This window comes from Oncorhynchus tshawytscha, linkage group LG04, assembly GCF_018296145.1.
Source record: "Oncorhynchus tshawytscha isolate Ot180627B linkage group LG04, Otsh_v2.0, whole genome shotgun sequence".
Classification (NCBI taxonomy): domain Eukaryota; kingdom Metazoa; phylum Chordata; class Actinopteri; order Salmoniformes; family Salmonidae; genus Oncorhynchus; species Oncorhynchus tshawytscha.
This window is the reverse complement of record NC_056432.1, coordinates 25,148,620-25,164,226: the sequence shown is the minus strand read 5'-3', so window position 1 is coordinate 25,164,226 and position 15,607 is coordinate 25,148,620. Positions and strand designations below refer to the sequence as shown.

The window sequence follows — 15,607 nt, the reverse complement described above, 5'->3', positions numbered from 1 at the left end:
GGCGTTTACTACGCAGGGACTTCTGTCTCACCACCTCCCTCTGTAGGTCCCAGCAGTCCCTCTCCTCCCCTAGGTCCTGACGCCTGTAATACGCCTGGAAGACCAGGATGGGACAGCCACGGTGCAGAGAGCAGGGTGGATTGGTTTGGCATTTCAATTAAGAGTTTTGTTTAAAATGTAGTTTTTGAAGGTGTTAGAACAGGCAGGAAACAACACAGTGTGTGAATAAAAAATTAAATGGGAAAAAAGACAAAATAAGAACAGAATTAGTTATTTGTGGCAGAATGGCCAGATGTAAGGCATGCAGTGTCATTCCGTGAGCTGGGGGAAATAGCATGCTCTGAACGGGAATACGTGGGACAAAAGCAAAGGGATTAATAGACAGTAACACTGAGGATGGGTCTGGGACAGATTAGAAAAGTGTGCAACAAATCTGCCAAGGGAGAAATACTCACAGATAAATGACAGTGTTGACAAACTCACCAAACATATAAGTGAATTAACTCATAAAGAAAAGACTGCAAACACATTGCACCAAGCACAGCCTGGGCAAGTGAACAAGACCTACAGTTTACACATTAACCAAGAGGAATGCGGCAGCAAACTAAGCAAAGCACTTGCATAAGCAAAATAAGACATTTAAAAAGTGTCCAGGTCTGTTTTAACATTTTCAGACATCACCCGAGGGCTGTTCTTATGACAGATTTAGAGTTTCCATCAATAATGACTACAGACTGAATCAGCTGTGTTGCTTCTGATATTTGACCCTGATTGCATGCACTACTGCATAGGACACTCCCTTTTCAGAGCATAGTAAAAAGACACAAATACATACAGAACATGAATGAGACATACTGATTGGTGACATGATGAGGTACTATGGAAAACATAGGCAAATGCAGCAGATCAATACACCTAAAAAGACAGTTCTGTTGAGTACCGTACAGTGTGAGGGATCACATCTTGCTTACTCTTATCACCTTGATAAGTTAAACGTTTTCACACGTATTCCCACAGCATTGCATGACTGTAAACATGTTTCTTTGGAAATGACCTGGGGACCTTTCATATCAACACTCCCAGTGAATACAGAAGACAATTTAACTTGTTGTTTATCATCAACACAGTAAATATAACCTATGTTTCACTGCTAATAATAATGTCACTCAGGAGAACTTGTTACATAATGATTATTGACCACACATCCACATGTGCCCTTTGAAACATCCCCAAAGGTAACCATCATCAACGTCCAGAAAATAACTCAAACACAAAAAGGTACAACATGAGACGGACACAACCCAAAGTGAATTATTCCATTTAAGTAGCCTAAACTCACTTAAATGAGATTCCCATATGCATTCGATATGCCATGACCCTTCTAGATGATGATACAGTACATTTTAAAACATCAATGTTTGGTCATTGACATATTCCTTTACAACACATTTTTAACAGATTATTCATGAACAGTAAGTCTACTAATTATCCAGTTTTTACAAAATATGGACAGTCTTAATTAAACGGTATATTAAAATGCATATTGAGACAAAACAACATTCCATGTTTCTATCAATACCAAGCTCATTTAAAAAATGATTGTTCACCTCTCCTTTTACAGTCCATGCTGGGTGTGTATAGTACAGCCATTCAGATGGGTTATTTAAGACTTGGATGATGAAGCTGATATGCAGTGTGTTGTTCAGCTCAGAACAGGATGGAGCGCTCAGCAGGCAAAGCCACAGTGGGCCTGCATGTAGAGCCAGACAGTGAGAGAAGGCAGCCGGGGCCACAGTAGATAGGAGGGCCCTCCCTCCCCAACCCCCCTACCCGCCTCCCAACCCACCTCCCCAACCCCCCTCCCTACCCGCCTCCCCTGGAACCCCACTAGATGAGGTATATGTGTGCTGTACCTTGAGAGTGTTGTGAGAGTTGATGCTGCGCCGACGGCCCTCCTCCAGCTGCATCTCAGAGTACAGGTCATCCTCGTCCTCCTCCATGATGTCAGACAGGTCTGAGCCGCGGCTGCTCTCTGTCTGGTACTCCTCACTGTGGCTGTAGTGGTGCTGGGAGACAGGGGAGAGGACCAGCTTTAACATGGAACCACAGGAACAACAAGCCTGTGTCTGACTGGCTGAACTAGGAGTCGGGGGAGAGGACCGGCTTTAACATGGAACCACAGGAACAACAAGCCTGTGTCTGACTGGCTGAACTAGGAGTCGGGGGAGAGGACCGGCTTTAACATGGAACCACAGGAACAACAAGCCTGTGTCTGACTGGCTGAACTAGGAGTCGGGGGAGAGGACCGGCTTTAACATGGAACCACAGGAACAACAAGCCTGTGTCTGACTGGCTGAACTAGGAGACGGGGGAGAGGACCGGCTTTAACATGGAACCACAGGAACAACAAGCCTGTGTCTGACTGGCTGAACTAGGAGTTGGGGGAGAGGACCGACTTTAACATGGAACCACAGGAACAACAAGCCTGTGTCTGACTGGCTGAACTAGGAGACGGGGAAGAGGACCGGCTTTAACATGGAACCACAGGAACAACAAGCCTGTCTCTGACTGGCTGAACTAGGAGACGGGGGGGAAGTTTCAAACAGGTCAACATTCACAAGGACGCATGGCCAGATGGATTACCAGGACGTGTACTCAGAGCATGCGCTGACAAAGTCTCTTCACTGACATTTTCAACCTGTCCCTGGCCAAGTCTGTAATACCAACATGTTTCAAGCAGACCATCATAGTCCCTGTCCTCAAGAATACCAAGGTGACCTGCCTAAATGACACCAAACCGTAGCACACACGTCTGTAGCCATGAAGTGCTTTGAAAGACTGGTCATGTCTCACATCAACACCATCATCCCAGAAACCCTAGACCCACTCCAATTCGCACACCACCCCAACAGATCCACAGATGATGCAGTCTCTATTGCACTCCACACTGCCCTTTCCCACCTGGACAAAAGGAACACCTACACAAGAATGCTGTTCATTGACCACAGCTTAGCGTTCAACATAATTCCCTTAAAGCTGATCCCCCCCCTTTTCTGCAACTGGATCCTGGACTTCCTGATAGGCCGCCCCCAGGTGGTAAGGGTAGGCAACAATATATCTGCCACGCTGATCCTCAACACGGGGGCCCCTCAGGGGTGTGTACTTAGTCCCCTGCTGTAGTCGCTGTCCACCCACAACTGCGTGGCCAAGCACGATTCCAACACCATCATTAAGTTTGCCGATGACACAATGGTGGTAGGCCTGATCAGCGACAACAATGAGACAGTCTATAGGGAGGAGGTCAGAGACCTGGCAGTGTGGTGCCAGGACAACAACCTCTCCCTCAACGTGATCAAGACAAAGGAGATGATCGTAGACTTCAGGAAAAGAAGGGCCGAGCACGCCCCCATTCTCATCTACGCGGCTTTAGTGGAGCAGGTTGAGAGCTTAAAGTTCCTTGGTGTCCACATCACCAACAAACTATCATGGTCCAAACACACCAAGACTGAAAAGATTTGGCATGGGTCTTCAGATACTCCAAAGGTTCTACAGCTGCACCATTGAGACCATCCTGACTGGTTGCATCACTGTCTGGGATGGCAACTGCTCGGCCTGTGACCGTAATGCGCTACAGAGGGTTGTGCGTACGGCCCAGTACATCACTGTGGCCAACCTTCCTGCCATCAGAGAAAGGCATTTCATATTGCCAAAGACTCCAACCACCCTAGTCATAGATTGTTCTCTCTGCTACCGCATGGCAAGTGGTACCGGAGCGCCAAGTCTAGGTCCAAAAGGCTTCTTATCAGCTTCTACCTCCAAGCCATAAGACTCCTGAAAACCTAAGCAAATGGATACCCAGACTATTTGCATTGACCCCCCCCTCCCTTTTTTTAAGCTGCTGCTACTCGCTGTTTATTATCTACACATAGTCACTTTACCCCTACCTACATGCACATATTACCTCAATTACCTCGACTAACCTGTTACCCTGCACATTGACTCGGTACCGGTACCCCTGTATATTGCCTCGTTATTGTAATTTTTAAATGTTTTACTTTAGTTTATTTAGTAAATATTTTCTTAAAACTGCATTGTTGGTTAAGGGCTTGTAAGTAAGCATTTCACAGTAAGGTCTACACCTGTTTTATTCGGCACATGTGACAAATAAAATGTGATTTGATTCGATTTAACATGGAGTTACAGGTTACAATCATATATTTTTCTTAATTTTCCCAGAGCGATGATTGGAACAGAAACAAACTGTATTATTCTGTATTTAAGCTGACAGAGTTGTTGTTTTACCCGTACATGTCTCCCCAGTTCAGAGCCTCTGAGGAAGTCGTCCACAGAAGCCCCTCTCCTCCTGGTGTGGGGAGAGATATAACCATCCTCCTCCTCATCAGAGTTCACGCTCCGCTCACTGAAGATGTTCCTCTTCTCCATCTGACACACGAAAACACAGACAAGCAAACCTTATAGATGTATATAGCTGTAGATGCATCACACTATCACAAAGATACATGATATTAGTTCTCTATAGTATTGACTCAATAGTACCCTGAGAGTCTATGAGGCACTTGGTACACAAACCAAACTCTGTTTGCGCTGTACTGTGTGTCGTCATGTCATAGGCAAATCTGAAGTGGCTGCTTACCCGGTTGTTCTCAGCGAACACTCTCTGTGCAGCTTCCCTAGCCATGGCCTTGGCGATGGTGTTGGGGATGGGGGCTCCCTGAGGCTGGGGCAGGATCCTCTGAGGAGAGGGTGAACGACGCCCCTGGAAGTGGGGCGGCTCCAAAGTGTGTCCACGCATGATAGGAGGGAGGGGCGAAGGGGAGCGCTCCCAGGGCGGGCCAGGCCGCAGGCCCGCCTCATACTCTTTGGTTTCTGACTCTCTGGCACTTACTAAATTGGGCTTAGACATGGGGTAGGGCTGGTGTTGGGGCTGGGGGTGAGGGGTTGGGTGGCGCAGAGGCTGACCATGAGGCAGGGTGTGGGGCTGGGATCGAGGCAGAGGGTGGACCTGAGGTTGGGGGTGGGATGGGGGTAGGTCTGGGGGTATGGCGGGTGTGTTTGTGTGTGTGGCTGATGGTGCTGGGGTTGAGGCATAGGATGGGGGTGTGCAGGGGAGCGGTGGTGGGGTGAGTGATGGGGAGGCCTCAGGATATTGTGCGGTATGGTGGCCACGGGGGAGTCCTGAGACTCTCCTTGTGCTGATAACGTCCTGACAATGACCTCCCTGGCCTCCAGACACTGGATCCTATTCAGCTCCACTGTCACATAGTCAGCTGTTGGGTACATCACCTCAGCTATCTGGACACACACAGGGACAGGGACAAGACACTTCAATTCACATGTCTTAAGTAACAAACCCAATATATTATTTCTGAATTTCACGCAAAATGGGGCCTGGTAAACCTGTGTTTTCAAACCACTGCATTACATAAGGCCTACAGAAACCATGGGCTGAAAGTCACCGTTACATCACCACTCTCCAGCAGACGGCGGTAGAGTGTTACACACAAATCACAGCATTGAGGGTTAGCTGTTACACCACACACTCACTTTCACAGCATTAAACATCAGGTTCTGCATAATACATCATTCTAATGCACCTTTTGTCCCTTTGTGCACACGGCATAGCCAATCACGTTGGCTCCGTTGGAGGTTCCAGTGGGGGTGAGGAGGGGGGGCTTCCATCGTACCTGCAGCACCCCAGGGTTCTGGCCCAACTGGACCTGCACCTCCTGGGGAGGAAAGGGAGGACCTACGGAGGACAGCAGACACACAGGAGTGTAAGGATATCAACACAATACACTACAACATTTGGAAAACAATACACTGTCATCTGAACAGTTTGTATGTTCCTTCAAAGGAAAATAATGTCTTGACCTTATTCCATACAATACCAGAGAGGCACTCAGATAGTTCATGTTGCATTAGATGTTTTTATGCAATCAAAAATGTGTGTAATGAGGTAATAAGAAAACAGTATGATTTGCACTGTATGTATGTCAGTGGAGGCTCCTCAGAGGAGGAAGGGGAGGACCATCCTCCTCAGTGAATTTCATCAAAATAAAAATAGTGAAACGTTCAAAAGTTACCCTTTTTAGATAAAACTATACTAAATACTTTTTCCACATTTTGTTACGTTAAAGCCTTATTCTAAAATGTATTACATTATTTTTCCCCCTCATCAATCAACACACAAAACCCCATAATGACAAAGAGAAAACCGGTTAGCAAAAATTACATAACTATTCAGACCCTTTGCTATGAGACTCAAAATTGAGCTCAGGTGCATCCTATTTCCATTGATCATCCTTGAGATGTTTCCACAACCTGATTTGAGTCCACCTGTGGTAAATTCAATTGATTGGACATGATTTGGAAAGGCACACACCTGTCTATATAATGGTCTCACAGTTGACAGTGCATGTCAGAGCAAAAACTAAGCCATGAGGTCGAAAGAACTGTCCGTAGAGCTCCGAAACAGGATTGTGTCGAGGCACAGATCTGGTGAAGGGTATCAAAAATGTCTGCAGCATTGAAGGTCCCCAAGAACACAGTGGGCTCCATCATCACTTGGAGTTTGACAAAAGGCACCTAAAGGACTCTCAGACTTCTGGTCTGATTAAACCAAGATTGAACTCTTCGGCCTTAATGCCAAGTATGGAGGAAACCAGGCACCATCCCTACAGTGAAGCATGGTGGTGGCAGCATCATGCTGTGGGGATGTTTTTCAGCAGTAGGGACTGGGAGACTAGTCAGGATCGAGGGAAAGATTAACGGAGGAAAGTACAGGACCTCAGACTGCGGCGAAGGGTCACCTTCCAACAGGACAATGACCCAAAGCACACAGCCAAGACAACGCAGGAGGGGCTTTGGGACAAGTCTCTGAATGTCCTTGAGTGGCCCAGAGCCCGAACCCAATTACACATCTTTGGAGAGGCCTGACAATAGAGATGCAGCAACGCTCCCCATGGTGTAGCCGGAGGACAGCTAGTTTCCATCCTCCTCTGGGTACATTGACTTCAATACAAAACCTACGAGGCTTGTGGTACCCTTCTATAGACTTACACAGTAATTATGACCACATTCGGAGGATGTCCTCCAACCTATCAACGCTCTTGTAGCATGAACTGACATGTTGTCCACTCAAAGGATCAGATAATTAATCTAGTACTGAAAGCATAAGCTAGCACCGCAGAGCATAACATGTGCTGAGTAGCTGACAGCTATATTTCGTTGTATTTTCTTTTCACTTACTTAGCAAGCGAATGCAGCTAGCTAGTTTAGCATGGTCAAACACCTGGCTCAAACAGAGAGGGATGCTGTGTTAGTTAGCTGGCTATCCAACACAAACTCTTCTAAGTCGAGGTAAGCTTTTGGTTTAATTGATTTATTGCCACCGGGGCCCGCCAGTGTAACTGCTAAACTGCTTGCTAACTGTACCCTGTACAACATGATTGTAGCGGGCCCTAATATGTCAGTTCTAGTAGCTATGTTGACTATGACTTTAGCTAATATGGTGACAACAATGTAGGCTGTGTATAGCAGTTAGCAGGTATGATATGAAGGTTTTTGCTTGGAAAGGTGTTTTCGCCAGGCCATAGACAGCTGATGTGTTGTACACTGAAGTCCACAAGTGAAGGGAAAAGGTGAGAGGAGGAGAGTGCGTAGATGCAAGGAATTATACAACGATCAAAGGGATCATGTTGTTTGTATGTGGATGCAATGAAAGTTAACCGTGTTTGCGTGGGTTCAGGTGTGTATACATTCTGACGATTCTGTTGAAAAATGTTTCTTTAATGGAAGTAAATGGAACGAAACGGGGATAAACATACCTGAATTTGTCCAATAGAAAATCTCATTTGCAACTGTTGGACTAACGATTACACCCTTGATCAGCTAGACGCAGGCAAGCATGTGCAAGGCGGTATTCAATGTGTCAATGTCTGTTACCTTGATTACTCAAATTTCTCTCGACCTGTGCAACTACGCTGTAAACTTTAATTCATAGGCTAGGTTGTAGCAACCTCATGATGGACAAGTACTACACATAATCGAGGGATGTGTGTGTGTCACAGGAGGTTGGTGGCACCTTAATTGGGGAGGATGGGCTTGTACAGTATGTATGTATGTATGCATGTATGTATGTACATGGTTTCTCCCTTGTTCGATTGGGTTCTTCCTAAAACACTTCTGCGAGCAGGCCTTTCTAATCGACCTGGCCCGGGTATCCTGGAAGGATATTAACCTCATCCCATCAGTAGAGGATGCCTGGTCTTTCTTTAAAAGTAATTTCCTCACCATCTTAAATAAGCATGACCCTTTCAAAAAATGTAGAACTAAGAACAGATATAGCCCTTGGTTCACTCCAGACCTGACTGGCCTTGACCAGTGTAACCGATGTGAAATGGCTAGCTAGTTAGCGGAGTGCGCGCTAATAGCATTTCAATTGGTGACAAATCAAATCAAATTTTATTTGTCACATACACATGGTTAGCAGATGTTAATGCGAGTGTAGCGAAATGCTTGTGCTTCTAGTTCCGACAATGCAGTAATAACCAACAAGTAATCTAACTAACAATTCCAAAACTACTGTCTTATACACAGTGTAAGGGGATAAAGAATATGTACATAAGGCTATATGAATAGGCAAAACAAACAAACAAACAAATATGCCTAACTATATATCTACGTGATGGGTACAGAGGAGCATAGGCAAGATACAGTAGATGGTATCGAGTACAGTATATACATATGAGATGAGTATGTAAACAAAGTGGCATAGTTAAAGTGGCTAGTGATACATGTATTACATAAGGATGCAGTCGATGATATAGAGTACAGTATATACGTATGCATATGAGATGAATAATGTAGAACATTATATAACATTATATAAGGTAGCATTGTTTAAAGTGGCTAGTGATATATTTACATTTCCCATCAATTCCCATTATTAAAGTGGCTGGAGTTGAGTCAGTGTCAGTGTCAGTGTGTTGGCAGCAGCCACTCAATGTTAGTGGTGGCTGTTTAACAGTCTGATGGCCTTGAGATAGAAGCTGTTTTTCAGTCTCTCGGTCCCAGCTTTGATGCACCTGTACTGACCTCGCCTTCTGGATGATAGCGGGGTGAACAGGCAGTGGCTCAGGTGGTTGATGTCCTTGATGATCTTTATGGCCTTCCTGTAACATCGGGTGGTGTAGGTGTCCTGGAGGGCAGGTAGTTTGCCCCCGGTGATGCGTTGTGCAGACCTCACTACCCTCTGGAGAGCCTTACGGTTGTGGGCGGAGCAGTTGCCGTACCAGGCGGTGATACAGCCCGCCAGGATGCTCTCGATTGTGCATCTGTAGAAGTTTGTGAGTGCTTTTGTGACAAGCCGAATTTCTTCAGCCTCCTGAGGTTGAAGAGGCGCTGCTGCGCCTTCTTCACGATGCTGTCTGTGCGAGTGGACCAATTCAGTTTGTCTGTGATGTATATGCCGAGGAACTTAAAACTTGCTACCCTCTCCACTACTGTTCCATCGATGTGGATAGGGGGTGTTCCCTCTGCTGTTTCCTGAAGTCCACAATCATCTCCTTAGTTTTGTTGACGTTGAGTGTGAGATTATTTTCCTGACACCACACTCCGAGGACCCTCACCTCCTCCCTGTAGGCCGTCTCGTCGTTGTTGGTAATCAAGCCTACCACTGTTGTGTCGTCCGCAAACTTGATGATTGAGTTGGAGGCGTGCGTGGCCACGCAGTCGTGGGTGAACAGGGAGTACAGGAGAGGGCTCAGAACGCACCCTTGTGGGGCCCCAGTGTTGAGGATCAGCGGGGTGGAGATGTTGTTGCCTACCCTCACCACCTGGGGGCGGCCCGTCAGGAAGTCCAGTACCCAGTTGCACAGGGCGGGGTCGAGACCCAGGGTCTCGAGCTTGATGACGAGCTTGGAGGGTACTATGGTGTTGAATGCCGAGCTGTAGTCGATGAACAGCATTCTCACATTGTCACGTTTCTTCAAAATCGAACCCAGAAGCAGACCAGGACAAGGAGAGTAGGAAGAAGGTGAGTATTTATTTACAAGTGAATGTGAATGGGTAGATATATCCAGGTGGCGTAGCGGGCAGCGGTGGTGAGTTGATGGGAGTAAATAGGTGGATCCAATGGGGAAGCGGAATCCTCCGACGACCAGGCGGGAATGGGGTAAATGATCCAGGTGAGTAACTGAAGACAGAACAAACGGAGGTAAGTTTAAGGCAAGCAATACGTAAAAAACAACAAAACAGATTCTATCCAACTTGAGGCTGATACTATGGCACAACATACTGTTCATGGCTAACGATCCGGCAGGGAATGGATGTCAGGTCCGGGCTTATGAAGAGGAGAGATGATGATCAGGACCAGGTGTGCAGATAGCTGATGGGATACAGGTGCGGGTAATCAGAACTCCCAACTGGCTACATTGCCCGGCAACCAGACAGAGTGCGTTCCAGGACGCCGGAAAAAACACTCCAGGACAGAACACAGGCAAAAACAGACTCAGGAAACGGGATTCGTGACAGTACCCCCTCCGACGAACGCCACCGGGCGGACTACCCGGAGCGCCAGGGTGGAGGCGGTAAAAGTCACGAAGCAGGTCATCGTCAAGGATCTGACGCCGAGGAATCCAACTCCTCTCCTCAGGACCATATCCTTCCCAATCCACTAAATACTGGAACCCTCGACCCCCGCCGTCTGAGTCCATGATGCGGCGCACCGTGTAGACAGGACCACCTCCGATCATCCGAGGAGGAGGAGGACGAGGAGGAGGGGGCAACAGAGGACTGAGGAGAACCGGCTTGAGGCAGGAGACATGAAAGTTGGGATGTACTCTTAGTGTAGCAGGCAACTTGAGTCGGACCACAACAGGATTAATGATCCTCTCCACTACAAACGGACCAATGAACTTCGGTGACAGTTTCCTCGACTCAGTCCGTAGAGGAAGATCCCGTGTAGCCAACCAAACCCTATCTCCAACGGTATAAGCGGGGGCAGGAATACGGCGACGATTCGCCTGGATCTGATACCGGTCAGAAACCTTAAGGAGGGCCTTCCTGGCCCGATGCCAGGTGCAGTGGCAACGACGAATGTGGGTCTGGACAGAAGGAACCGAGAGATCCCGCTCCTGAGAAGGAAACAAGGGAGGTTGGTAACCGTACAGGCACTGGAAGGGAGACATCCCAGTGGCAGATGAAGGGAGAGTATTATGAGCATACTCGACCCAGGGTAATTGAGAGGACCAAGAGGTGGGATCAGAGGAAACAAGACAGCGCAGCGTGGACTCCATCTTCTGGTTGGCTCTCTCCGCCTGACCATTAGATTGGGGGTGAAATCCAGATGTGAGACTGACTGTAGCTCCAATGGCCAAACAGAAGGATTTCCAGACAGCAGAGGTAAACTGAGGACCACGGTCAGAAACAATGTCACAGGGCAACCCGTGGACCCTGAACACCTCCCTAACCAGGATCTCGGACGTCTCAGTGGCAGAAGGCAGCTTGGAGAGGGGAACAAAGTGGGCAAACTTGCTGAATCTATCCACAATGGTCAGAATAACCGTGTTACCAACAGAAAAGGGCAACCCCGTGACAAAATCCAGGGCCAGATGCGACCAAGGTCGCCGGGGAATAGGTAGGGGATGAAGAAGCCCAGAGCTGGCACGATTGGTACTCTTATTCTGCGCACAAACAGGACAAGCGGCAACAAACCTCCGGGTATCTTCTCCCATGGCAGGCCACCAAAATCGTCTGCGCAGTAACGCCATAGTCCGAGCAACACCAGGGTGACAAGCTATCTTGCTGGCGTGGGACCACTGAAGGACAGCAGAACGAACCGACTCAGGCACGAACAACCGACCGGGTGGACCGTTATCGGGCCCGGGCTGTGTCCGAAGAGCCGCCATCACCTCCTCCTCAATCCTCCATGTAACGGCTCCCACGACAACGTTCTGGGGAAGAATCGTCTCAGTCTTAGCCCCACTCTCCTCCGTCTTGGAGAACATCCGGGACAGGGCGTCCGCCTTCCCGTTCTTCGACCCAGGTCGGAACGTCAGGGAAAAATTGAAGCATCCAAAAAACAAAGCCCACCGGGCCTGACGGGAGTTGAGACGTTTAGCCGATTGCACGTAAGCCAGATTCTTGTGGTCAGTCCAGACCACAAACGGTTGCTCCGCTCACTCCAACCAGTGACGCCACTCCTCCAAGGCAAGCTTCACAGCGAGAAGCTCCCGGTTACCCACATTGTAGTTTCTTTCAGCTGGAGAAAGACGACAAGAGTAGAAGGCGCAGGGATGGAGTTTACCGTCAGTGGAGCTACGCTGGGACAGGATGGCGCACACCCCACATCAGACGCATCCACCTCCACAACGAACTGACGGGAAGTGTCAGGTTGAGAGAGAATCAGAACTTTCTGGTGCAAGACGTCAGTACAGTTAAAGGGGCGGCCACCTGGCTGTAATCACGGATAAACCTCCGATAAAAATTTGCAAACCCCAGGAATCTCTGGAGCTGCAATCTCGTACCGGGCTGGACCCAATCCCGAACCGCCCGAACCTTCTCTTGATCCATCTTGATCTCTCCCCTGGAGATGATGTACCCGAGGAAGGACGTCGTGTGGGCGTGAAAATCGCACTTCTCAGCCTTCACGAACAGACGGTTCTCCAATAACCGCTGCAGGACCTGCCTGACATGCTGAACGTGGCTAGAAAGCTCCTTCGAGAAGATGAGGATATCATCCAGGTAAACGAACACAAAAATACCAATCATATCTCTCAGAACGTCATTCACCATACTTTGGAACACAGCAGGAGCGTTGGTCAGTCCAAACGGCATCACCTGGTACTCGAAATGTCACATCGGAGTATTGAACCCAGTCAACCACTCGTCCCCCTCTTTGATCCGAACCAAATGATAAGCATTACGTAAATCAAGCTTTGTAAAACCGTAGCACCCTGTAAAGAATCGAAAGCCGAGCTCATCAAGGGCAGGGGATACTTGTTCTTGACCGTAATATCATTCAAACCCCGGTAATCAATACACGGTCGAAGAAAGCCATCCTTCTTGCTCACAAAAAAATCCTGCTCCCAGAGGTGATGACGAGGGCCGAATGAGACTTGCAGCTAGAGACTCCTTGATGTAGGTCTCCAAGGCCTCACGTTCAGGTCGAGAGATACTGTATAACCGTCCCTTGGGAAAGGCGGCTCCAGGAAACAGATTCATCGCACAGTCATAAGGTCGGTGGGGAGGAAGGGACTGAGCCTTCTGTTTACTGAATACTTCACCCAACTCGTGATATGTTTCTGGAACCAGGGACAAATCAGGAGGAGCAGAGTCACTGACCTGACTGGAAACGGCAGGAGAACAGGCAGTCCTAAGACAGTTAGCATGACAATCAATGCTCCAACTAGTTACCTTACCCGTCACCCAATCAAACGAGGGATTGTGTTCCTTCAGCCAGGGGTAACCAAGAACCAGAGGAACATGGGGCGAGGACAGAATGAAGAAGGAGATAAACTCTGAATGATTCCCCGACAACAACATCTTAACCGGTTCAGTCCTCATAGTGATCCGTGCCAGACTACTGCCGTTCAGAGTGGTTGCTTCAATGGCTTCCGGCAATTTCTCCTTGGAAAGCCACAGCTGTTCCACCAAGTCGGCATCAATAAAGCTGCCATCGGCACCTGAATCGATAAAAGTGTTAATCTCTAAGCTCTGATCCTTATTCATAAGGGTGGCAGGAAAACGGGGTCTGACAGGATTCTTGAGAGGTTGAAACTGGCTCGCTAAAATTCCTCCCAAAACTAGCGAGCCGGGCAGTTTAACGAGCGCTGTGGACAAGCGGAGATGTAATGTCCTGAGCTACCACAGTAGAGACAGCTGTTGGTCTCACGTCTACGTTGGCGCTCCTCCTTAGTTAGCCCCTGTCGCCCCACTTGCATTGGTTCAGGATCTGGTGGCAAGACCCCTCCACTAATCCCGTGTGGGGAATAACGATCAATACGTTCTGGTTCACTTCCTGAACCGAATGGTAACCGAGTTGCTGATTGATTGAATGGGCCCCACTGCTTCTCCCTCCTTCTCTCTCGGACTCTATTATCTACCCGAATAGATAAAGTGACCAAGCTGTCTAGGTCACTAGGCTCTGGATAGGATATTAGCTCGTCCTTGAGTTGCTCCGACAACCCCTGGTAAAAAGCCGCTTGTAGTGACTCCTCATTCCAACCACTCTCCACAGACAATGTCCTGAACTCGATCATAAAGTCTGCCACACTGCGAGCTCCTTGGCGAAGAGTGAACAAACATTTAGCTGCGTCCTTACCTCAGACTGGATGGTCAAAAAGCCTTCTCATCTCTCCCGTGAATTCCTGGTATGAAGCCATGCAGGTCTCCTGTCATTCCCAAACGGCTGAAGGCCATTCCAGAGCTCTTCCACGCAGCAGTTCAATAACAAAGGCTATCCTAGCCTTGTCAGTGGCGTAAGAATGGGGCTGCAGATCAAACACTAACCCACACTGTATAAGAAACGAACGGCATCTTCCCAAATCCCCTTCATATTTATCAGGCGTCGGTACCTTGGGTTCACGGAAGGAAACCGCATCAGACACGGCAGGTGAGATGGGTGAAACAGGTGGTGAATGAATCGCCAGCAAACTGAGCTGATCCTGGATTTGTGTCAAGCTAGCAGATAAGTTCTGGATTGCACCCGCTATCTCCTGTAGCGCCGTCTTGTGTTGTCCCAATGTCTTCCCCTGCTGGGTAATGGCATGGCAAACGGAATCCAGGTCCGCTGGGTTCATCCTTGGCCGGATCGTTCTGTCACGTTTCTTCAAAATCGAACCCAGAAGCAGACCAGGACAAGGAGAGTAGGAAGAAGGTGAGTATTTATTTACAAGTGAATGTGAATGGGTAGATATATCCAGGTGGCGTAGCGGGCAGCGGTGGTGAGTTGATGGGAGTAAATAGGTGGATCCAATGGGGAAGCGGAATCCTCCGACGACCAGGCGGGAATGGGGTAAATGATCCGGGTGAGTAACTGAAGACAGAACAAACAGAGGTAAGTTTAAGGCAAGCAATACGTAAAAAACAACAAAACAGATTCTATCCAACTTGAGACTAATTGATACTATGGCACAACATACTGTTCATGGCTAACGATCCGGCAGGGAATGGATGTCAGGTCCGGGCTTATGAAGAGGAGAGATGATGATCAGGACCAGGTGTGCAGATAGCTGATGGGATACAGGTGCGGGTAATCAGAACTCCCAACTGGCTACATTGCCCGGCAACCAGACAGAGTGCGTTCCAGGACGCCGGAAAAAACACTCCAGGACAGAACACAGGCAAAAAACAGACTCAGGAAATGGGATTCGTGACACACATAGGTATTCCTCTTGTCCAGATGGGTTAGGGCAGTGTGCAGTGTGGTTGAGATTGCATCGTCTGTGGACCTATTTGGGCGGTAAGCAAATTGGAGTGGGTCTAGGGTGTCAGGTAGGGTGGAGGTGATATGGTCCTTGACTAGTCTCTCAAAGCACTTCATGATGACGGAAGTGAGTGCTACGGGGCGGTAGTCGTTTAGCTC

The 15,607-nt window shown here is 48.2% G+C and overlaps 1 protein-coding gene across 1 annotated transcript in view; it reads right to left on the bottom strand.

Moving 5' to 3' along the window:
* Nucleotides 1–15,607, bottom strand: part of LOC112248411 (RIMS-binding protein 2) — a 59,557-nt gene that overhangs the window by 12,559 nt on the left and 31,391 nt on the right. The window contains exons 9-13 of the mRNA XM_042320525.1: nucleotides 5,616–5,767; nucleotides 5,156–5,313; nucleotides 4,655–4,964; nucleotides 4,309–4,443; nucleotides 1,914–2,066 (exon numbers count right to left, since the gene is read on the bottom strand). Of these exons, the coding sequence (XP_042176459.1) occupies nucleotides 1,914–2,066; nucleotides 4,309–4,443; nucleotides 4,655–4,964; nucleotides 5,156–5,313; nucleotides 5,616–5,767 (908 nt within the window). The remainder of the gene's footprint in view (nucleotides 1–1,913; nucleotides 2,067–4,308; nucleotides 4,444–4,654; nucleotides 4,965–5,155; nucleotides 5,314–5,615; nucleotides 5,768–15,607) is intronic.